The sequence below is a fragment of the Protopterus annectens genome, chromosome 3.part0 (genome assembly GCF_019279795.1).
Source record: "Protopterus annectens isolate FY-2018-M chromosome 3.part0, PAN1.0, whole genome shotgun sequence".
Lineage (NCBI taxonomy): Eukaryota > Metazoa > Chordata > Ceratodontiformes > Protopteridae > Protopterus > Protopterus annectens.
Window position 1 is genome coordinate 443,770,538 of NC_056731.1, and position 25,531 is coordinate 443,796,068.

The window sequence follows — 25,531 nt, forward strand, 5'->3', positions numbered from 1 at the left end:
GTTGCCATGTTTATGCAGTGCTTAATAGGTTTCAGCATAGCTGAGCAGAGCTTGGCAGAGCAAATGCATAATATGTATATCAAAATTAAGTACATACTTTCCCTTCCATGTATTCAAACCCTGGACCTACTGCACTTGAAGCCGTAATTCTACCCATTTAGCTACGAGAATATTAAGAAATCCAGTATACCTTCACATATACCACTGAGCTACCTATAAGCAGTGCTGAGCACTGTGCTGTGCCACACAGGCATGCTTAGATACACCTTTAAATAAATAATTACATCTGGTTTCTATTTTTAGATGTCTGGCAGGTGTCTGTTATCTTATATGTGAGCGCAGCTTGGTATTGCTGTGGTCTGCGCCGCACAGCACAAACATGCTTTAAAAAAAAAAAAATGAAACAATGGACATTGCAGAGAGTCTCATACTCATCTGCAACCACTGTTAGCACTACACCTTTCCCTACAATTACCATGTTCCTCGGCTCTCCCTTGGCAGTGGGCCATCATTAATATGCATAACATGCTGCTGAGGGGAAACCATGTACACAAACATGGTAACAGTCCATGTAGGCTCTAAATGGTGGCTACACGGATTTTATTAAACCCTGGGGATTGTTCATTTCATCAAAACGAACCACTCTTTCTTTACAATGGGGATTATTTACATGCACATTTTTGCATAGGACATTCACCACACCACATAAAATTGAATTAATGTGCAAAAGAGAGTTGAGATGCATATCTCAGTTAAAGGCAGACTGGGAGCATATTTTTATGATTGTGAAATTATAAAACCCTTCTGGAAAAGTGCAGTGTTTCAATGATAAATTTACTTTGACTGAATCTTCGGTTTTATTTAATACACCAGTTCATGCAAAAGTTATTTGAAAGACTTATTCATTATTTTGGAGCATTTAAGCCATCACAAGAAAGGCCATCACTATGAAATGGGAGAAAGACTCTACTTCTCATTTGAAGAAAGATTATTGCTGACGTTGTTTGTCAATATGAATTGGCAACTATTAAAACAAGAACAAATAAATGTATCTCATTTTATAATACTTGTTTAAAATTTAAGGAGCTTTTAGATGATTTTAATTTTAACAACTAATGTTAAAAATGATAAAAAGGAAATGTATTTATGTTAATTTATAGACACCACTGTAAATATATTTTTTTTCTTTGTTTCTTGAAAATTTTAAACAAATGTTGATTAGATACTTTATTTAATTTGCATTTCTTTAATTATTTTTACAAAATCTATTAAAATTAAAAAAAGTACTGCATGGAGCGTGGTGATTATTCTTCTATGTTTGGAAGAAGACAAATCAGTTAAGCAGTACTATAGTGTAAGACCCAATCTTAAATGCTAAGCACCTTCTACTTAACTTGTTAAGGCTGGGTCTGATGCTAGACAGTCAGATCCGTCAATACTGCCCCAGAAAGCCAGCTGCAAAATAAAAAAATATATATATTTGTTTCTGTCTGTTGTCTGTAGCAGTAACTTGTCCCTCACAAACAAAAGTTATTTATTTATTTTACATTTGTTGACTGGGAGTGTCCACCTGAGCCAAAGCCCTTTTTCAGCGGAGGCCCAGAGAGAAAAGCTCCAGACATGTAACATTCATATAATCGAACAAAATTTAATTAAAAATTATAAACTTAAAAAGTAGCTAGAATAACAGAACGTGTGTTTGCCTTCATTTTCTGAAGAATATGAAGTCTTAAACTCAAATGTGTACATTATTTAGTAACTGAAATTCTCAAGAGATTTATCCAAAAACAAAGATTTTATGAGGAACAGACAAAGCATATGAGGCAAATATCTAGACATTCTGTGAAATTCTAGGCTTTTGAGAGGCATGGTAAGGTGAATATTAACATAAGGGACTCTTTACACTGTTTTTCTTACAGCACTTGCCAAGTGCTTTATGGTTTTGAAAGCCATCAAAACAGTTAGCGCTTTGTTTCCTGTAACTAGTAGTACATGGAGAAGATAAAGCTCCTTGCACTACAAAGAGTTACAGTTGGGTTTTTGATCATAACCCTTAACTCTGTGTTCTCAACATGGATGCCAAGATTCATTTGTCAAGCTTTGCTCTCGGGGTGAATTTCTTAGCTTCCATATCATGACCACATAATAAGCAGGTTATGATCAGTGACCCATTCGTAATCCTCTGCATTATACACATATTACTAAAAAAAGGAACTGCATACTTAAAAGTTACATTTTCAACCCTTGTGATATCCTTCTACTCATTAATGACAAAGTGGGAATTATGTTTTAACATCCTCCTACCAATTTAACACACTCTACAAAGTAACCAACTTTTAGCCTTTTGAAGCAAAGTTCTCATATCTAAATTACATCTTATGGAAATGAGACTTTGCAGTTTGTCCATTTATTTCCTAATTTCACATTATTGTTAGTTTTCTTCATGCTTATCTCAACCACCTTCTGAGGTACTACTGATTTTTCTAGTCAACTCCTTGACTTTTTTCTACTGGTCTTTCATTTTTCTTTGGAACAGTTGGAAAGGTTTTACTGGTAAGTTCTACCTATGGACTTTACTGTTGTGAGAGGCATGAGATGCAGGGCCGCCTTCAGCTTGCTGGCTCACTACGTAGCTTACATCCAAAAATGTCTTTGATCCACAAGGAAAAAATAATTGAAAAACTGTTTGAATCTCACACCTGCCTGTCAACATCTTCTGATTGCAAGGATGTTTGCTTCTCTTCTACCTGGTATACAGTGAATAATCATTTTCTGCAAATTCTCTGGGGGCCCCAATTGTTGATACTTTCCACCTGACACAATTTTGTCAGGAGTTGCTGGTATGACTGCATCTTTGCTGCTATAGATAGATCTTGCCTTCTTTCTCATGACCAAATTTGGAATATACACACTATGTATCCTTTCAGTTAACCTATCCTGCTGTTGATACCAGTCCAATTCATTATTTGTGCTTTTATAAAATTAATGCTGTCTATCCCTTCTAGTTTCTCTAGTATAGCAGAACATCTCAGATTTTTTCAGAATACTGTGCTACTTAACTCTGCTATTATTTCAAACATCTCTTCTTGAGAAGCCTCATATTCAGCCAGTCTTTTCCTTCAATTCAGTCTTTGATTTCTACAGTTTTATCAGCTCATCTGAATATCTACTTAAAGCTTCTTTTATTCTTCCCTGCCCTTTGACATTTTGCTTTATGTATTACTTGAGTTTCTGACTTATGTTAAACACTTCTGAATGCATTTAATTTATTTTTCCTCTGAATTACTGGAAGCCATCTCCTACACAAAAGCTGAAACCTGAACTGCTTTTTGCTGAACAACTGCAAGGCTCCTCTCCACCAGAGTTTTATCTTAAATGTTTATGGTTGCTTTCTCTTATTTTCTCCAGATTTCTTCTTTGCAGACATCCAGGCAGATAGTACCTGAATTTTACCCAGACAGTCAACTTCCACTGGCTTCTTCATTTTTGCTTTCTTTTTCATATTGGAAAGCTTTAATCACACTACTCTTCAGAGGGCAGCCATCTTGAAATCTTAGAATTATATTGTTTATGTTACTGTTGTGAGGGGACACCTTTGATCTGGAAAGGTATTATGGGAATTGAGGAAAGCACTAGAACCTGCGAAAGCTTATAACTGCCTAGATAACTAATGCCTGCAGCAGTTAATTCAACAGTTGAAGTGGCCAATATGGATTATGAAGATCTAACTTTATGGTGAGTGTGTAACATTCATTTACTATGTCATGAAAATTGATATGTACTACAGGAAGAATTGCAAGTTGTGGTATTATAAAAACGAAGACGCCCGACAAGCACATTTGCTTGGTGGCCAAAGATACATGATAAGTAAAAATACATGTTATGTCAAGTGGAACAGAAAATAATTAAATAAGCACCATTTTATCCATACAAATTTTCAGAAGAATTTTGAAATACCAGGGGATGCTCATAAATAGATTATTGATAGTTATGGTGACTATATATTCGGAGTGGTTCAAAGTGTAGTGAGTATGCGTGTGTGTGTGTGTAGTGCAAGTTGCAGCAAGATTTCTGAAAATTTTATCTTATTTTTATTTTATTTATTTTATTTTACTTTTGCTTACCGGGAAGTCCAACTGGGCACAAGTCCTTTCTTAGCAGAAGCCTGGGGAGAAAAGATCCATGTAATGAAAATCTAAAGCATTTATTTATACAATAGAAATATCAATATGCACACAATTACAGAGCAGTACTATTGTGTAAACATTTACACGTGTAAGAAAAGTAGCAAAATGCACGCAGTTGCAGAGCAATTACTAAAGAGCTCTCATAAGTATATACAGCATATGGATAGAGTACACATAGTTATGTACAGTAATTACAGTCAGATAACATATGTAAGAGTTACAGATCAATAGATGAGTGAGGTAAATACATACTTTGTATGTTGAGGGAGTTTACATTTAGTTCTGGTAACAATGGAAAAAGAGCAGGAAAAATATGTTGTGTGGGTTATGGGTGAGAGCTGCTGTCTCTCCATGGATATTGCATGAGCATAGTCAAGATTTAAATAGTAGTGCTTTAAGTATCATTTTAAAGTGGAATAGGTTAGTAGTAGTTATGTCAGAGAGAGTTTATTCCAGTTTTTGGCTATATTGTTAGAGGGATTCACCTGCAGCATTGTTGACTTTAACTGTTGTCAATAGAGTTTTATTTCTTATGCATAGACTGCGGTTACTGGAGTAAGGGAGTAGGAGATTTTGGAGGGATGGAGTTTTCTCTGGATAGTTTAGATTTTTATGGGCTGTGGTGAGTTGGTTATAGAGTAGAAGCTGGGATAGTACTAACCAGTTAAGTTTCTTGAGTGCTATGCAGTGGTGTGACCTAAATGGAGAGTCTGTAACAAACTTGGCAAATTTGTTATAACATTATTCTAGTTTAGCTTAGTCTGATTTCTTTAGGTTGGTGAGAATTGATGAGGTATGGAGATGAGCTGAAATGAAATGTGTTTGAGCAATAGTTGCTTTTGTATTTTTAGTAAGATATCGTTCATTTCTTTTTTGTGCACTGTTTTATTCTTTGTGAAAAATCTGTGTGGGTTACGGGTGAGATGATAGTGGTATTCAAAGACATAATATTGAAAGTGGGGACTGGCAAAGTGTGCCTTGTGGTTTGAAAAATCATGAATTTAGTTTTGTTAGGGTTTAGAATTAGTTGAGAATTAGATAGCCATGTCTCCACCTTTGAAAAGAGTCTTGTGTTATTAGTTGTAGAGATGAAGATGCACATATCAATGTAGAATCATCAGTGTACTGAGTGACAGAAGCATGCCGTGTTGCAATATGAAGTTTGTTAGTAAATAGTGAAAATAGTAGGGGACCCAGGACTGATCCTTGAGGTACTCCTACGGTAACAGGCAGAAGACAAGAAAGGTTTTGCTGCCATTGCACGGCTTGTTGTCGGTTGTTTAGGTAGTTTTGGAACCATGCAATAGTAGCTGGACTTAGATTCAGGTCAGTTAGTACATTGATCAGTTTGTTATGTGAGACCTTATCAAAGGCTTTTAAAAGGTTGGGAAATATAGAGAAGGCACATTTTCAATTGTTTCTATGAACATTAACAGTACTAGTGAAGGACATTAGAGCAGTGGTAGTGCTGTGGCAGGGGCGGAAGTCATGTTGAGTGTTTGATAGTAATTTGTTAGTTAGCTTTGTTTACCAGAGCACATAATCATGGATATTCATTAATTTTCATTACTTGCTTTATCCTGTTTTGGATTGCTAGGGAGCTAGTACTTATTCTTACACTCATGTGACACAAGGCAAGAGATTAATCCTGTATGGATAGTCTGTTGTAGGGCACGTATGTGTGCATGCACACATATGCATATACACCCATGCACATGCAAGTATGGGCAGTTTGGATGCTGAACAATTCATGTGTAGCACATCTTTAGGATGCTGGAGGAAGTCAAAATACCCAGTGAAAACAGGGAGGATAGCTTTGTGATCTGATAGGACAACAAAGTACTCATTGAAAATGTAGGGTGGCACTTGGAAGATGTGCAGACTGCACACAGAAGGCACCCCAAATGAGAGCTGAATAGCAGTAACTTCTGTGAGGCAGCAATGCTACCTGCTGCACAATTGTTCTGCTGTAGTCATGGGCACTGGTACTCAGTTAATGTCAGAAGAATTTCATCCTTTGGTTAAAGTAAATGGAGTACATCATTCCAGTAATGTATCAGTCTATCCTGCAGTCAGTAGTTTAGCAGAAAGATAAGTTAGACATCAGACCTGTTATAAAGAAATTGTGACATGCAGAGTCGGATGCAGAGGGTAGAGTTTTGTTATTCCTGTTACAGTACAGGACAGTACAAAATGCTACAAGTGATTAGTCACCAGCAGATATATTTCTAAACAAAGATGTCACAATGTAGCATGACCTGATTAATCCAAATCTTGCTGTGAAACTGAAACAATACCTACAGAAATGTAAACCTGATAAGGCTGGCTCTGTTGTACAGAAGGATGGAGCCCTGCTTGTGACCCATGATTCAGTTAAAGAACCCCATCTCTGCTTAGTCAGATGGGTACGTCAAAGCAGCATTTTTGTCAGTTCACTATCCAAAGGGGCAAGGTTTACAGATAAGCTTTAGCACTTCCTAGTGAAGACCAAGGATGTTAGTTTAGTGTTCTGTCCATACATAATGCATACTGTGAAATATATGGGAGAGTGGATAGGAAATACCAGAGGGAAAAAAACTCTACAGCTGTTTTACGGGAAAAGGTTAAAGGTTGGAGCAGAAGACTGAAGAGGAACTTCAGGACATGGCCGATGACAGACTGCTGCTGTGGGAACAATAATGAAAAATCAGTATGCAGTGGAAAGGTTCTTTTAAGAATCTGATTCATTGCACCTTCAAGATGTTAGAACCAAGTGGAGCCTAGGTGTGATTACTAAACAGTGTGGTCCATTCTTAGTTTGTATTGTAAGAATTCAGATATCACTTATATTATGCATAATTATCAGATGAGATACAGAGTCAGTGATATCATTCTCCATTTTGAAAAAAATGATTCCAAGTACAGAAAGAATAGCTGTACTTTTGAACCTTTGGAAGATGTCCATAATGCCAAATTGTGAGTCTGATATTTCAGGGACACTTAAGTCTGTGACTGAGAATAGATTATTTTTTTGGCTTTTTGATATGAAGGTTTACTGTATATTCAGTAGGCTTCAAAATAATTGAAAAATTCCAATTTTGCTTCTGAGGAGAGTATCGACATTGAAATGGCTCATGCATGTAAGATATTCAGTCTATAATTAAAACAGCAAAATTCTTCTGAGTGTCCATTGTGCTGCCTTTGACAATATATTTGCAGCACCATCATCAGTTCTTGTATTGGTATCCTCAAGGATTATGTCAGGTCCAGAGGATATTCATCTGTGGATATGCTTAGCAATGCACCATTGTTTTATCAGTCTAGGCCCAGTACTGAGTCTAATTCTGCTCCTGTATAAATGCAGTCTGTCTTTAACCTTAAGAACTTTGCAAGCAAGTATTTCATTACACTGCAAGGAGATGTATTGAAACAGTAGGAAACTATTTCATCTGGAAGTTGGCACAGAGGGTTACGACTTTGAGCTGTACTGCCCATAGACAAGGTTTGATTCCCCTCAGCCATATATTGATAGCCTCCTGTGTGATGATTGGGAACTCACTTAACAAGACAGTGCTTGAGGACAACTACAAATTTGAACTAGGCTCCTCATTGTTCCCCTGCATTACAAGCCTAGTAACTACTTATGAACTATCAACTACCTTTGTCAGACTGGTACAAGTCTAGGGTTAGAACACAGAAACCGTAACTTTTGAAGGTACATGTGTAGGTTTGAGTGAATAAAAAAAGTAAACTTCACCTGATTCATCTAGAGAAGATGAAGATTTTTATATGATATTAACAAGTCGAAGACTCGGTCAACCCAAATCTGAGTAGTGGCCTAGATGCTGGAGGAGCCAATAAGGAGTGAGAGAGGAACAACTTCTCTTTCTTTTTTGTTTTTCTAAAAGTAATAGTAGAATATTTGCTTAGCTCTGCTGCATTTATTTGGTTTTGGCTTGCTGAGAACCGTAGTAACAGGCAGTGCACGGAAGTATCAAAAAGGGGATTATTTCCCAAAATTAAGGTTCAAAGGAGATTAAGATCAAGGTTAGCATCAACTTTCATTATTTTAACATTTTGTAAACTCTGATCTGTTTGTAGTAGTGCAGCATTGCTACTTCATCAGTATACTGGGTGATATTTAAGTTAGCGTTATAAATCCTGATGGAATTTATCAATATAGCAAACAGAATGGGTTTTCTAAATGGATTCCCCCAAAAAAGTAGAAAGTAGTTTGGGAGAGAGGAACATGTTTTAATCTGAAATTAAAAATCACATTCTGAGAGGAACTTTTTCAGTAATTAAGCTTGGCATATGAAATACTGTTGGAAGTCTTTAGTTTATGAAATTGGATAGAACTGGGACCATCTCCATGTGAAAATGAGGGGAAAATATCCCAAGATGTTGTAAGAATTTTTTTCTCTGCAGACATGTTTGAAGCAGTTTCTTCTATTCTTTCAATATCAACTTTAAATTAGTATCAGTTATTTTTTTACTCCTTGCAACTAAGGATCTGACAACTTTCTAGAACTGTTTCGTATTTTGAAAAAGAAAACAGGTGATTGCATACTTTTAAGATACTTTGGCTTTTTATTTGTTTTTGTAATTATTTCTTAATAAGACAAATGTGTTCCAGTTTTCTTTTTATTTATTTATTTTACATTTGTTGACCGGGCTAGTCTAACTGAATATATGTCCTTTTTCAGTAGAGGCCCGGGGAGATAAGCTCCAAGACACAATCTAATACAAAAATATAGGTACAAACAACAAAAAAAATCAAATATTATAATAAAAATAGCAATTATCCTAGTAAAAAAAATAATCAACAATGGTAATGTGAATTACAGCATAAAGGTTGTAACAGGATGTAACACTGAGGTGCAGAGTCATAGTGCAAATTTAAAGTACAGAGACTTAATACAGGTTAAGTCAGAAGTAGATAAAGGAAGTTAGATGTGTAGTGATGTTGCAATGGATTTATTTAACAAAAGGTATATAAAGAGGATAGAAATATTGAAAAAAGGTAGATAAGAAAAATATAATAAGACGGAAAATGTAACAGAGGATAGTAAGCACTGGATAGGTAAGTCGATTTTGTAGAGGTAGATGACTAGTCTGGTTTGGAACAGGGGCATAGCCAGTATGATTTGAGGAGAAGTTTAAGTCTGTTTTTAAAGAGAGCTAAAGAGGCGAGTGAGGAAAGGTCATTGGGGAGAAGATTCCAGGATTTACCTACAGTATTAGAGAAGAGAGAATCCCCAGTTTTGTTATTAGGTTTTAGAGGTGTAAACAAGAAGTTTGTGAGATGAGCATAAGGACTTCAGATTTTTATAGGGGGTGATGAGGGTAGATAAACTTGGAGTATTAGAAGGTTTATAAAGAATGTTGTGGGCAATGGTTAGTTGGTGAAATTTAATCAGGTGTTGTAGTTCTAACCATCCTAGCTGGTTTAAATTTATACAATGGTGGTTTCGGAATGGGTTGCCTGTAGCAAATCGTGCAATGTTATTATAGGACATTTCCAATTTGCTGAGGTTATTTTTGGAGAGATTAGTAAAAATGGGTGAGGCATAAAGAAGTGTAGAGATCAAATGGGTGTGGGCGATAGTAGTTTTAGCAGTAGGGGAAAGGAAGGGTTTAGTCCTATAGAGGGTGCCAATTTTTTTGTTGACAGTCTTTATAGTATTATTGATGTGGATGTCGAAGTTCAGATTATTGTCGATGGTGACATTTAGTAGTTTGGTGGTAGAGTCAGAAGATATTATAGTACCATTGGTAGATGTCACAGAGAATTGAAGAGGAGAAGACTTTTGAGTAGGAGTGAAGAGGAGGAGTTTGGTTTTCTTTGGGTTCAAAAGAAGGCAATGCTGAGTGAACCATTGTTCAACTATGTTGAATACTTTTTGGGTGAGAGAGTGAAGGTCATGGGAGGATGTAGCTGAACATAATAGTGTGGAGTCTTCAGTATATTGTATGCAAGTGGCTTGTGGGATAGCTAGATGAAGGTCATTAATAAATATAGAGAAGAGGTCCAAGTATGGACCTCTGAGGGACACCTAAGGTAAGGGGTAGATGGGTGGATAAAGTATTATGCCAAAGTACTGCTTGCTGTCGTTTGTCAAGGTAGGATTGGAACCATTTTATGGAAAGTGGGTCTAATGACAGAGATTTTAGGATGTTTATGAGAATCTGGTGGTTTACCATGTCAAACGCTTTAGACAGGTCGATAAATAGAGCAGAAGAAAGATTATTCAGGTTTCGGTGCCTGTTAATGTAGTCAGTAAAGGACAGGTGGGCAGTGGTAGTGCTGTGTAAGGGTCTGAAACCATGCTGACAGTTGAAAAGTAAATTGTTTTCGATTAAATGGTGGAGTAGTTGCTTATGGATACATTTCTCCATAATTTTAGCTAGGGGAGAAAGTAGGGCAATAGTTTGATATTTCAGTGGAATGTCCACCTTTATGTAGGGGGATAATATGGAAGACTTTCCATAAGGTAGGGATGTAACCTTCAGTAATAGTTCTGTTGACCAGTATGGTAATAGGATAGGCTATAGCCTTGGATGATAGCTGTAGATATTCAGAAGGCAGTAGGTCTGCAGAAGGGAAGCATGGTTTCAGTTATTCAAAAGGGTTTGAATAAATGTGGTTGTGACAAGTTGAAATGAAAAGGGGGAGTGGGGTTGAGGAGTATGAAGGTAATGTGAAGGTATTATGTGATAGCTGACTAGCTAGTGTTTGGATAGCATCTGTAAAGAAGGTACTGAAGGTATTAGCTGTATGTATGGGATTTTTCTGGTCTGTATTTTGAGGGTTTGGTGTAGTGGATTGACCTGGGTGGAGTAACTGCTTAATGCTAGCGCAGAATTTCTGTGGGTTGTTGTAATTAGGTTGTTGATACTGTAAGCAGTAGTTTTGTTTATCAGAAAGTATGGCCTTTTTAGTGTAATTTCTTAGCTGTCTAAAAGTTAGTTGGTCAGCAGGGTTTTTTGTCATTCTCCACTTGGCCCAATATTTATTTCTTAGATGAATTTTGTGTTTGGTTTCGTTAGAAAGCCATGGGGAATTTTGTGTTTGGTTTCGTTAGAAAGCCATGGGGCAGACTTGGCCTTCATTCTAATAGATCTGGTTGGAACGTGGTGATTAAGAATGGCAAGGAAGGTAGAATTAAAGAAATTAATGGCTTCATCTAAAGGAAGTTTTGTAAGGGAATCCAATTGCATGCTCTTAGTTCCATTTGGAATAGATCAGGGTTAAATTTCTTTTTGGTTCTAATATGTCTGATAGATGTTGGGGTGGGGGTGTTGGCTTATGTCTGATGATGTAGATAAGTGAGTGGTCACTTATATCATCAGGGAGGGTTCCAGAATTATAGTAGTGAGTATGATTGTTTGTGAGAATCCAGTCTAATATGCTTGCTTTCTTGTTAGCTTTATTTATTCTGGTGGGGGAGGTAATGGTTTGAGAGAAACCATACAGGTTTATGTGGGTGGTAGGAAGGCTACTACAATAGGAATTCCAGTCTAAATTCATGTCGCCTAGGATTATGGTTTCTTGAGGCAGGTGTTGGGATAGCCAGCAGAGGATATTTTCCAAGGTGGCTATGTTATTTTCACGGGGCAGATACATACAGATAATATAGATTGATTTAGCATGGTTAAGTTCAAGTTTAGAGATGAGAATCTCAGCATTGGAATCCAGAGGTAAATTACAGTTGTAAGTGGTTAATTGAAAGCCAAATTTAAATAGAATAGCAACCCCACTACCTTTCTTAGCTACTCTGTCAACTCTTAGAATATTATATCCAGGTGGGATAATTTCATTATCTTTGATGACAGGTTTTAGCCATGTTTCAGTTAGGCAGATAATGTCAAAGGAGTACACATCTAGGAGAGCATGGAGTTGAGTCACTTTGTTGTTAATGCTACGTATATTAAGATGGGCTAGTAGGAGAGAGTTGGAAGGTATAGCAAGGGGAGAATTGATAGACTGATTATGGTTATGAAGAGAGATATAGGGGTTGCTGTTGGGCCAGGGTTAGGATGAATATCACCATCCTTTACTGTGAGGAGTTTTTAGTTTACGTTTTCAGTTTTTTAGGCACAATTTCTGGTTTCACATGCCTTTCGTAGATTAGTACTTAACCAAGATCCTGTATCAAGCCATCTCAATAGCTCAACAGGTAGCACACTTGTCTTTGCTGCACAAAGCTGTGTGGGTTCTATTCTCACATCAGGTAGTTGGATTATTTTTCCAATACTGACAGCAGTGCATCATAAGGAGGGTGCTGCACTGCTGAGCATGCCATCCTTTGGATAAGATGTTAAGCCATGGCTCCTTCAGATAAGACATTAAAACAACACTCCATTTACTTGTCTGAGGTAGCTCAGGTGGATGTAAAAGATCCCATGGCACTTTTGGCTTTGCAAATACAGGAAGGTGGGACAAGCACAAGGGAGGGACAGGCCGGAAGTAAGGAGGAGAACAGCATAAAATAGCAGTATGGCAAGCTTGAGCACAGGCCAAGTACCAGGTATGTAACAGAGAGAGAAGGTGGTAGTAGATGCAGTGCAGATTTTCATCTGACCTCTCAAAAGACATTGACATATAATCCATCTAACTAAATTAGCAAGACTAGGGTTTCACTAGTGTTTCAATGACAATACCAGTTACCCCGAACCAAAATACTGTTAGTAACTTGGATGTAAGAACAATAAGAGCCTGCACCACATTTCATCATTGTCCGAGTATCTTTCTTATCAATAACTTTCTTCTCAAAAATATTTTTAAAGTTCTTGCCCCTCATGAATACATTTACATTGTCCCGTAATCTTTTTCTAAGTAAATTATTAGAACTGATCACTATCTTCCTTTTTTTAAATAACTTTTAGTACTTTTCATTTACTTCAAAATGGTATTCTCATGGTATTTTTAAAGTCAACATTGTTGTCTCTTTCATTGAAAGAGTTTTTTTCCATGGCATGTTTCCTAACCAAAGGATTACAGGGATGTACCAAACACTTCTCCTAGCAATTACTTCCTACTCAACTTCCTCAAGTAAACTCATTTTTTGCTGGTAAGGGTGAAAGCTATTGTACAATAAGTAAGAGTTTGTAAACATGGGTTTATGGTAGATCGTTGATTCAAATCTATACATAACCCTGTGCTCATATAATGCAACGTCTAAAAAATGAATACTGTCAAAATCGTGATGAAAAGTAAATCTTAGAAAATCAGTGGCATTATTGATAAATTCTACAAGCAAATTCAAACCACCCACTTCACCCTTCTGTAATATGAGTATGTCATCCAAAAAGTGCAAATGTAAGACAAGATGGCTTTTAAATTCTGATCCAAAAATAAAATTACTTTCCCAGTCCCACATGACAGTTTTGGCATAAATTGGAGTAGATACCAAAAACGAAGCATGCCTTTCTTTTGTTTAAAGTGCTCATCTTCAAAGTAAAGCTATTATATAAAACTAGCTTCATGAAAGCACAATGTTCATAACATCACTATTTGAAAAAGAAAGGTTAGCGACCAATGTTTTTGAAAAACACTCAAGATCAGTGTCATGTGGGATATGGGGAAATAATTTATCTACATCAATGGTCACAAACAAAATATTAGGTTCAAAATTCAACATTATGTAAAACCTGTAAGCAGTGCCATGAGTCACATAAAATGTGAACCTTCTTAAGATGCACAATGAATTCCATATCAATGGCAGCCTTTCTCCATCAAGAAAAAGTCCTATCCCTGTCCACCTACTTCAACTCCTTGCTCCCCCTGGACTTCACTTCATCAAGATAAATGCAATACCTGTGTTGCCATTCACCAGACTTCACATGAGAAAGATCCAGTAGTAGTAGTAATTACGGCACCTTTGTCTCAACACTACTAGTAATTGGACTTCAGAATCCCTCTCTTGCCCTTTCTAAAGAAGGAGTTCAGTGGTGGGTTTTTCAAATTAATTTCAGTCCTGGGCTAACTTTCCACCCACCCACACACACTGAAGATCTCCATGTTGATGTTTCAGATCTGGCTTAGAGTATGTGGACAGTTCCCACAAGAGTTCATGGTCTGTGGTCCCCCAAAAGAGAAAAGGGGCTGCATAAATGTGAAGGAAATAAAGACTCTTAATCAAGACCTTCAGTTGTTCTGCCATCTCTGGAACCAAGGCCCCCTCAGGATTTTCACAGACAACACCATGGCTACTATCTGTGCAGGCTAGCCATGCTGGCTTGGGTCTGTGCAGTAAAAGTAAATTTGTCCCTCCAGGCCGTTTTCCTTCAGTCAGAAAACAATGTTCTTGTAGACTCACTGAGCAGGTCCATGGAAGACCCCACGAATGCACGTTAAACAGAGAGTTGTACACACAGTCCACAGATGAGGTGTTGCTCAAATAGATCTGTTTGTAGCTCAAGCTGTTCTGTTCCAGGATCTCTTCTCTGCAGGTCTGGCGAATGAATACCATGTCCTTCTGCTGGGGGTGTCTCCCCCTGCATGCCAAAGTTTCTTCTGAAGGCCCAAAGGGACAAACCAAAAATCTTGTTAGTAACTCTCTTCTGACCCAGGCAACATTGATTTCCCCCTTCTTCTCTGCCTATCCATGGGTCATCATTACAAGTTACCCCACAAAGTAGACTTTCTCATAGAGAAAAAGGGCTCTCTGAAGCATCCCAACCTCCAGACTCTCAGCCTGACTTTTTGGGTAATGGAATCTGATTCCTTTTCAGACACCAATTTGAGAGAGAGAAACCTACCACTAGAAAATCTAACATCTCCAAGTGGAAAAGATTTTCAACCTAATGTCTCAAGAAAAATAAGGACCCCTTTCAGTTGAGGAATTCCATTTATTCTATTTTACTTGTGTGAGTTATTCAAAAGTGGACTAGTCTATTCCTCCATCAAGGTGCACTTGTCTACTGTTTATACTTGCATGCCTTTAAACCTTCCTTTGCATTTGAGAATTGAGGTCAACAATTTTTAAAAGTGAGCCTTCACATGAACTCACCTAAGGGAGCTGTTCCACCTCACTGGAATCTAATCTTTGTTTTGGAAAAACTTACTTGACCACCTTTTGAACCAGCAGCCTCAACCTCATTAAAACTGTCTACCTGGAAAATGATTCTGCTGTTTTCTCTTACCGCTGTCAGAAAAGTTTTGCATCTTCAAACCCTAATGGCTGTAACTCCCTTCATTGTCTCTTTAAGGGCTAACCCCTGTTTTATGCAGAAAGTAGTAAATGAGCTTTCACTCAATGAGACCATCCATTTGCCTATCTTCTTTTCCCAGTCCACAGAACATGGGTGAAAGACTCATCCATTCCATGGATGTACACAGACAGCTACAATTCTGCTTGGACAAGAAAAGATTTTCAGGAAAACCGACCAGCTCTTCATCTCCATCCAGGAGTGTAAGTTGAGCGACCCTTTTTCCAAATAGACTATCTCCAACTGGATTTCTAAATCCATCTCCTTCTATTTCTCGTTGGATGGCAAGTCCCTGCCTTCACCTATGAAACCCATTTACCTAGAGCAGTCTCCACATCTGGAGTCTTTTTGAAAGGCATTCATTCCAGATGTATTCTCAAGACAGATACCTAGTTGTTTGTTTACATTTTTACCAGACAGTACAGTGTGGATATATTTTCTAGCTCTAGAACCACCTTTGCTAGATCTGCACTGTTAGGACTGGTACATAGCTCTCCTGTCTCCAGCCCATCCACCCTTAACAACATGTAGCTTTGGGAATCACCCATCAGTATTAGAATAGTGCCACAGTGATCTGAGGAAGAAAATAGTACAGTTGTGTAAGACATTATAACAGCTGCAGTGTTGTATCCCTCCCTCCAACCCCCTTTTTCATTCTCTAGCTCTCTCTTGTGGCCTCTCTTTACCTTGTGGATGAGGTGGGGAAACAATTCCCTTCCTCTCTTCTTGGCTGGACTTATTTGTTATTATTTGTACTCAGGCTTCTCTACGGTCTCCTGGCCACAGATAGTCTCAGGATCTTATGCTCATACAGTGGATATAAAAAGTTTACACACCCCTGTTAAAATGCCAGGTTTTTGTGATATAAAAAGGAGACCACAATAAAGCATTTCAAAACTTTTCCCACCTTTAATGTGACCTATAACCTGTACAATTCAATTGAAAAACAAACAAATCTGTTCGGGGAAAAAAATAAAAAACGTATAATAAGCTGGTTGCATGTGTGTGCACACCCTTAAACTAACACTTTGTTGAAGAACCTTTTGATTTAATTACAGCATTCAGTCTTCTTGGTTACATACCTGCCATCAATTAAAGAGACTCTGATAATCCCAAATAAAGTTTGTCTGTCCTAGTAGGATTTTCCTGACATGTTACTCAGTTGCCTGCTACAGCCAAACCCATGGTTCGCAGAGAGCTTACAAGGCATCAAAGGGATCTCATTGTTGAAAGGTATTAGTCAGGAGAAGGGTACAAAAAAATTTCCACCGCATTGGATATACCATGGAACACAGTGAAAACAGTCATCAAAAAGTGGAGAAAATATGGGACAACAGTGACGTTATAAAGAACTGGACGCCCCTCTAAAATTGATGAAAAGACAAGATGAAAACTGGTCAGGGAGGCTGCCAAGAGACCTAGAGCAACACTGAAGGAGCTGCAGAAATTTTTGTCAAGTACTGGTTGTGTATTACATGTGACAGCAATCTCCCATATTCTCCATATGTCTGGGCTATGGGGTAGGGTTGCAAGACAGAAGCTTTTTCTTACACAGAAAAACATCCAGACCCGGCTAAAATTTCCAAAACAATACATCACTCTCCCAAAAGCATGTGGGAAAATGTGTTATGGTCTGATGAGACCAAGGTTGAACTTTTTGGTCACAATTCCAAAAGGTACGTTTGGCACAAAAACAACACTTCGAATCACCAAAAGAACACCATCCCCACGGTGATGCATGGTGGTGGCAGTATCATGTTTTGGGGTTGCTTTTCTTCAGCTGGAACTGGGGCTTTAGTCAAGGTGGAGAAAATTATGGGCAGTTCCAAATACCAGTCACTTTTGGCCCAAAACTTTCTGGCATCTGCTACAAAGCTGAAGATGAGGAGGAATTTTCATCTTTCAACACGAGAATGACCCCAAGCATACACCCAAATCAATAAAAGAATGGCTTCACCATAAGAAAATTAAAGTTTTGGAATGGCTCAGACAGATTCTATACCTAAACCCAATAGAAAATTTGTGTGGTGACCTGAAAAGGGCTTAGCACAAGAGATGCCTTCGCAATTTGACAGATTTGGAGCTTTTGCAAGGAAGAGTGGGCAAATATTGCCAAGTCAAGATGTGCCATGCTGATAGGCTCCTACCCAAAAAGACTGAATGCAGTAATTAAATCAAAAGATGTTTCAACAAAGTATTAGTTTAAGGGTGTGCACACTTATGCAACCAGGTTATTGTATGTTTTTTATTTTTTATATTTATTCCCCCCCTAACAGATTTGTTTGTTTTTCAATTGAAATGTACAGGTTATAGGTCACATTAAAGGTGGGAAAAGTTTTGAAATTATAGTCTCATTTTTTTATATCACAAAAACCTGGCATTTTAACAGGGGTGTGTAAACTTTTTATATCCACTGTACATCTACTTATGTATCCTTACACATGCAGGCTGAGGTCATATGCCAGATTGCATGGTTCATCAGGAAGGTTTTGGCTTTGGTATGCCAACAGGACATCAGGTTACCTCTAGCAGGATAGTCCATCAGTATTGGAATACTGCAACAGTGATTAGTAGTTTATCTGTTATGGTAAGTTCTTACACAAGTGTACTTTCTTCAGACCAAAATAAAATTAAAATAACAGATTTTTGTCATAAGAGTTATTATGATCTATATTGACAGTCAGTCAGGAAAAGGTCTGAGGTTTTGATCGGTGACAATTTAGTGTCTAATTGTTCTGAACTGTGGTAATTTAGAATACTTTCCCTTGTTAGTAGGCATGGGCACCACTTATTGCAGCAGAAATAGCCTGTGTAGAACGTCACCTTAGACCTACTTGTAGTACTATACTGAGATGATTTACTATTTTTTTTTTTGGAAAGTGTATAGCCTAAAACCAAAGGTAGACCTCATTTGCAAAGTTGTGAACCACCCCAGGGTTACATTTGCTGGTCGTAATACTACAGTCTGGCCCCATGCAACCTTAGAGGTTTTTTTTTTTGTTTAAATCATGAGACTATTCAGCCATGACATTTTGTGCTATTTTTTTTCTTAGCTCTTGTCTGAGACTGAGTCAATGGAAAAAAAATTGTCTTATTGATTAAGTAAACCGATGGAAATTAAATTAAATTTAGGGATGGTCCTTACTTATGCACTGCATACTTAGGCTATAAGTGAAGCAATTAATAATATTTGGGCAATTTTGATGACTCAACCAGAGTTTCGAGATTTTTTTTGTGATAAATGTTATTTTTATTATTAAAGGGAGTCAAGGTATAAAAAAAATGTTTGAAGGTAAGAAGCAACTCCAACTTGGTAATAAAGAAGGATACCTGCAATTTGCTCATAATATTTCATCCCTTTATTGTAATAATCCTGATAAAAGTTATGGAGCACTGTAATAATTTAACTGTTCCTCTGCTTTTGTAGTTTATGTTGCAAGATATTCTACAGAGGTTGGATTTATGGACACAGTTATGCACTTTTTAAACATAATTTTGTCTGTTACTGACTTTGTGAAAGCTGTCATGGGGGATGTTGTGAGAGGATTTTAGTTTTACCTGCAGGTAATTCTGAATGTCTTAATACTCATAGCATTGAATGAACCTTTCAATTTCAGAAGTGCTTTAAAAATGAAGAAATTTAAAGCAAGAGTATGTTATTTACATTTTTCTAAGTGGGTGTAGACATTTAAAAGAAACCAACTACATTGAGAGGAATCATAGACAATGTTAATACATAACTCAGAAACAAAGCAGAAAAGTAATTGTAAATGCTAGAGGCGATGATGTGTGCTTGCCTCATTGGTCAATGTAAGCTTATTCTGTGTAATAGAAATATGGCATTTCCTTGCCATAACTGGTTTTATTGTTATTTATTTATTTGTGTTCATGAACAATGTAAAATAGAGCTTATCTCTCAAAATCTTCATTCTTGAGTTCAAGTCTTTATTGCACTGTTGTTGAACACATTTTATATGCATGCATATGTGTGGGATCAAGGGGCCTATATTATAAGATCAAAACTTTAGGTAGTCAAATACCTAAAGCTCTATCTGTAAATATCGAAAGGTAAAAAACGCTAATGGCCACTGCCACTTCCGCAAATTTTTTGTCAGGGAAAAAATTTGGTTGGCCGTTATGTGGAATTTGCCCTTTAGTTCAATGTAGAGCAATCTCGGAGTTGATATACTTAGTTAGGGGGAGGGGGTGAAGCCCCCCACTTGATTTGGGTTTAAAAGTTTTTTTTTTAATACGGCCAAGAGAATTCTTTCCCTGTGTGGAAGTGGCCGTTAGTGGTTTTTAGCTTTTGATATTTACAGATCGAGCTTTAGGTATTCAACTACCTAAAGTTTCGATCTTATAATATAGACCTGTGATCAAGGCACCAGTGCACATTTTTTTTTACAAGTGATATACTTAGCACTGACAGCTATATTAAAAAAAGCAGCTAGACTTCATTGTGGAGAGATGCATAGATGATTAAAAGCTTTGTTTGCAAGCTCTGAAATTATTCAAATATAATTTTATTTAAGTACAAAGCACTGTATTCTTACGTAGTTCTACATATGACTGACTGATGCTATTGTATTGTTTCAGGCTGTGTGGACGCATTTTTTGCTATTATTGTAGCAGTCATTTTGTGATGACAAAACATAGTGGTAAAAAAGAGCGGTGCTGCCGAACTTGTCTCCATGAGCACAGTGCTGTAGTGCAGCGATTAAGTGAGTCTGAATCCAGTTCAACAAATAGTCCTGATCATTCTCCCTCATTAGAGACCCAGAGATCACTGCAGGACAGCAGAGTCACAGGTATTATTTGTATTTTTATTTTATTCTATTTTATCTGTTTGTTGATTGTCTGAGCCATTTCTGGAGTGACTCAACAATGTCTGATTAAAGAGACTTGCTCAGAGTTGCTTAGTGGGCAAATAATGACAGACGATAAGGTGTTGCTTATTTTCATATCACAGCAATTGATATACACTCTTAGCTTAGTATTGTGATCTTTTATTGTAAACAAACAAAATTCTGTTTTCTTTGAGTGTAATACATAACTTTTCTTTAAGGCATTATGCACTAAGTTGCTTTTTTTCCTTCTCTTGTGGTTATAGGTCCTCATCATTTTTTTCCGTTACTCACAAGATACTTGAGTCCATATTAAGCATTCCTTTATAACATCACATCTAGTGATGTACAGCAGGAACAGATTACAGCACCTCACTATATTGTTTAGTTCATAGCCAATCCCCACACCTGACTGCAGCTTGATGCATATACCGGTGTTATCACACAAGTGTGCTTGGTTTTATTATTAGTGCACAATGGAAGTGCTCACATCGTGCCAGGTTCACACCAGGAAATTTTGCATTAATGATTGAGCAGCTTGGATCTCCACGAAAAGTCTTATTCAGTTAAATGCAAATCATAAAATATTTATTTTTCAGACAGCATTCAAACTGCTTAATTGGCCAGTGTTTAAATGCCAATCTATTAGTAATCATGACCTTCATTTTCTGTGCTTTGGCATCTGATATGCTGCTAGTCATTGGTATATATTCACTTCTTTATAGAGTTACTGCCACACGTGATGCAGGTAAGTTGCATATGCCTTGTCCTGACAGTTGTTTCACTTATTTTAACAGTATCACATTAACTCTACCATCTGTTTAGTATGCAGAAAACTGATTTATTACACATTACTTTTCACCATGACACTGAAACATGTTCTGTTGACCTGACTTATTTCTTGAACTCCATTCATAAGTGCGGTGGTATCATTTTTTTCTTGGGTGTCTGCATGCCAGCCCAAAGTTTTTTTTTTTTTTGTAGGTATCAGCATTCAGAAGCCTACTTGAATTTTTATGGTTAACATTTGTACTGCCTTCTGCCAGTACTCTTTCTCACTGTGCATTAGATTTTCTGCGTCAAATGTTCTGAAACAGTGCTGTTTTATTGCACCTGTTTGGTATTGTACACCAGGCATGGTGGCATTAAATTTCTTTGTCAGGAAAACCTATGAAAATAACAGTCAATGAGTCACTATATTATAATTGTTACTTGATAAATAACAGTGAGTCACTGTGTCATAACTGTTACTTGATAAAATGGCAGTAAATTAGTGTATCCTAACTCTTACTTGATAAAGCAGAAGTTAATGAGCCATTATATCCTAACTTTTACATGATAAAATGACAGTGAGTCACTATATGATAACCCCCCACTTGATTAAATTAAATTGAGCCAATATTTCATAACCCTTACATGGTAAAATACAGTTAGAGAAACTCTGTATCTTAACTGTTATTTGATAAAATTACAGAAATAAAATGACAGTGAGTCAGTTATTGTAACTGTAATTTGATAAAAATGACAGTGACTCCATTATTAGGACTGTTACTTGATATAAAGTGACATTCTTTGGCTCAGTCTGTGCACATTTAGAAAAAAAAAATATGTATAATATATATGTATGTGTACATATGCACATACATACACACAAACGCACACACACACACACACACACATATATATATATATATATATATATATATATATATATACATATATATATATATATATATATACATGTTTTCTTATAAGAGATCCCCGATAACAGGTATGGTAAAAACAAATATCTTGTACACTGTGTAGCTATTTTTGATTGTCTACACTTTTGGTGTATCAAAACCATTTTGTCTGCTTTCTCTAGAGTGCTGTCAAGGCTAGTTAAATTCACCTGAACTGGTCATATTTATGTGCTCAATAGTACTGACCTTTCAAAAAGTCCCCGCCTGCATAAATCAACCCCTTTAAGGCAAGTCCACACTTAGTTTAACAAAAAAATTAAGTACAATAAAAAATAAACTGAAAGAAGAAATGCATTCCCAATTTACTACACTGTCTAAAAAACTAGGTTACTAAACAAGTAAGTTAGTTAGTTTACACACACAGCTGTCAAAAAGCATAGTAACCACCTAAATCATTGCCTAGAGATAACATTTGTTTGTATTATAATGAAAAAAATTAAAATAAAACAAAGAATTAAAAGTGACCTGATTCTGTCTAAGCTAACTAAAAAATAACTTCAACAAATAACTTCAACAACTGTAGTGTAAGCCTATGGAATCCTAACATAACCGTCACTATACTGCTAACATGTAGCAAAAGCATGAAATAACAGTAAAAAATTACAATACCTCAGCAACTACAGGAGGAAGCCTCCGACAAAGCAGTCAATTTATGAAAATTCACAAAAGTTTCCTAAATCTGTATTTAGTTGATAGTTTGGCAACTAATGTAGCCTAGTATAGTCAAGGAGAAGCACTACTTAGATGTAGAACAGCACAGTAAAATACAGGTAAATGGAATACGTGAGTATCTAGTTAGTATGTCTCAAGTAATGTCTCATAGTACAGCATCAGAAAACGTAGCCGCATAACAAACTCATTCTCTAAACATATGCATGAGACATACATCTGTACATGCATACATAGATGCATAGCTAATATTAGGAGCATTGACCTCTGAGACTATTCTATTAAGTTCAGGAATGCAGAGGGCAAAAGTAGATATTCTTTGTGTTTCACTGTTGTAGTCATCACACATGGGTTATCTGCCTGCAGGTAGCCCTCAGTCAGCCCGAGTACCAGAGTCTTAGTATTTCTGCATCAGATGCTGTCGCTTCTTCCATGACGTCAGTTTGTCAGGGGTATAAAACAGGCAGCCAATGACATTACATCAGTCTTTCTTGCCGAGGAGGAGCCCGAAGCAGAAGCAGTTTGCAAGTGCCAGTTGGCCGCTACCTGAAATTTTCGTTTTCGAGTTTATAATACTGAAGTCTTCTAAAGCTAAGTACCCTGTTGGGGATCCTTTTTTCTTGCTCTAACCGATGTCAGAAAAAGTTAACAATTGTATTGCCTGTGGAAAGCAAATACCTCACAGAGATTTTCATTCTTACTGCGTCACCTGTTTAGGCCCGACCACAAAGTCCCTCACTGTTGGTTTTGTGCCTTGTTTAACGCCCGAACCATTTGTCGGGCTATCTTTGTCACTAAATTCTTTCGCTCTCATTCTCCTTATTCCAAAATGGCTTTGATAAGCTATCCGACTACCAATCTTCCGAAAAAACTTAAAGATAAAGACAGAGAAATACCGCATAAGTCTAAAGTCTTAAACTGCCGACGACGCTTCTGTTAAGCTAGTCGCCAGTCCGCCGGTACACAGTAAGTTGCCTTTGCAGCCCCCGATGCCTGCTTCTGTGGATTCACAGGCCTCTGCTGAGACCCATTCGGAGTCCAGTATACCGCAAGATGCTTCTTCGACTATGGAACCTGCTGATGTCTCTATCTTGGATGGGTCTGGAGCCGCTGTGCAGGCACCAGCTTCTGAGGGTGTATTCCGTCTTACCGATGTTTGAATCAAACGGACGACTTCTTTTTTAGCCAAAACTACTGAGTTTCTTAGGCCCAGAGTATGCACTACGCCTAGAAAACTGACGACCAAAGCACATGCTCAAGCTCCCATGCCACAAAAACAAATGCTTAGAATGGCTAAAGACCTTATTAACCTAATTAGAGAAGCCAGCCTTCCCCTGCTAAGAGACAAAGAATTGTGTTTCCTTCTGACTCTACAGACCAGGAGTCCGATGACTCTGACCCTTCTTATCAGGACATTCCCTTATCAGCCTATGAGGATTCAGATGCAGAGGAATCCATTCCCTCTGTCTCCCCATCCAGAGGATTTTTCTTTTGGTGAAACCTTGCATACTTTAAAAGAGCATTTCCACTGGGAATGCCAACACTACCCTCAGTCCAAAAAGAGACTCAGAGAATTTTTAGAGTTGCCTCAGCACAGGCCTGTAGCTATACCCCCTGTCCTGGATGTTGTACATGATGTTCTTATGGAATCCAGTCGTACTCCAGATACATTACCCCCAGCCCCTAGGAAACCTGGCAGGTAATACAGAGTACCTGATTCCCACAAATTTCTTTTCAAGAATCCTACTGCTGATCCAGCGACCATTTCCCAGGGACCTAAAGGTATTAAGGCTACTACAGCCAAAAATCCTACCCCTTTAGACAGGGATTCCAGAGCTTTAGCCAGATGGGGTAAGAAGGTATATACCGCTGCAACTCTTGCCATCAGGGCATTGAATTGCCAGTTTCACATGTTGAAATACTAGCAACATATTATGGAACTAATTAAACAAAAAATGGTATTATTTCCAGATTGTGCAGAAAATAAAGATTTACAAGAGCTAATGCATTCTGCAAACCAAGTTAGTAAGCTTTGATGCCCTAGAAGCATCTTGGAGGGCTGCAGTCACTGGTTCTGTACTGAGAAGGCATGCTTGGCTGAAGGAACAAACCTTGCCAGATCATGTCAAATCCAAATTACTAGATGCTTCTTTAAATAAGGACTGTTTATTTGGCACCAAAGCAGAAGTTGTTCTTAAAATGATGGAAGAAAAAGCTAAATCTATGCAAACTGTTAAAGGATTCTTACAAGTGCAACCACCTAGATTCAGTAGACATTGGCCTTCAAAAAACGGGTCCTTTCCAGCCCATTCCAGGGCTTCCCAGACAAGACCCAGAGGAAACAGGCCACCCAGACTGCAGTCTCAGGGTATACAGGGATGTAAACAATAGAGTGGCCCCACCCCAAAAACAGGGAGTGGTAAGCCGCCTCGTATGGAAAAAGTTCACAATGACTTCTCAATTCTCCTTCCCAGCCCTGCCCAACTGCTTGTGCCCCTAGGAGGAAAACTTGCCCTTCATGCAAAAAACTGAATGTCCATTACTCTGGACTGATGGATCCTCAACATTGTATCCCAGGGGTACAAAGTCTGCTTCCATTCACTGCCAACTCCAAACGGGTTTCCAGACCTTCCTCTGAACCAGTGGGCAGAGGCTCAAAAGCAAGTACCTTTCCCTGCTCAATATCAGAGCCATTCAACCTGTTTCAGTAAAACAAAGGGGTCAGGGTTTCTACTTAAGACTTTTCCTGGTGCCCAGAAAAGAGGGCTCTTGGCACCCAATCCTGGATCTTTCTATTCTCAATACCTTTCTGGTGATCCCAAAATTCAAGATGCTTAACCTGCAACAGCTTCTTCACATGCTAGCCAAGAATGCCTGGTTAGTCACACTAGACTTA

The 25,531-nt window shown here is 37.7% G+C and overlaps 1 protein-coding gene across 1 annotated transcript in view; it reads left to right on the top strand.

The window, feature by feature from the left end:
* FYCO1 (FYVE and coiled-coil domain autophagy adaptor 1) overlaps window positions 1-25,531 on the top strand; it is a 2,135,985-nt gene that overhangs the window by 1,449,134 nt on the left and 661,320 nt on the right. The window contains exon 13 of the mRNA XM_044064867.1: window positions 19,977-20,188. Coding sequence (XP_043920802.1) covers window positions 19,977-20,188 — 212 coding nt within the window. The remainder of the gene's footprint in view (window positions 1-19,976; window positions 20,189-25,531) is intronic.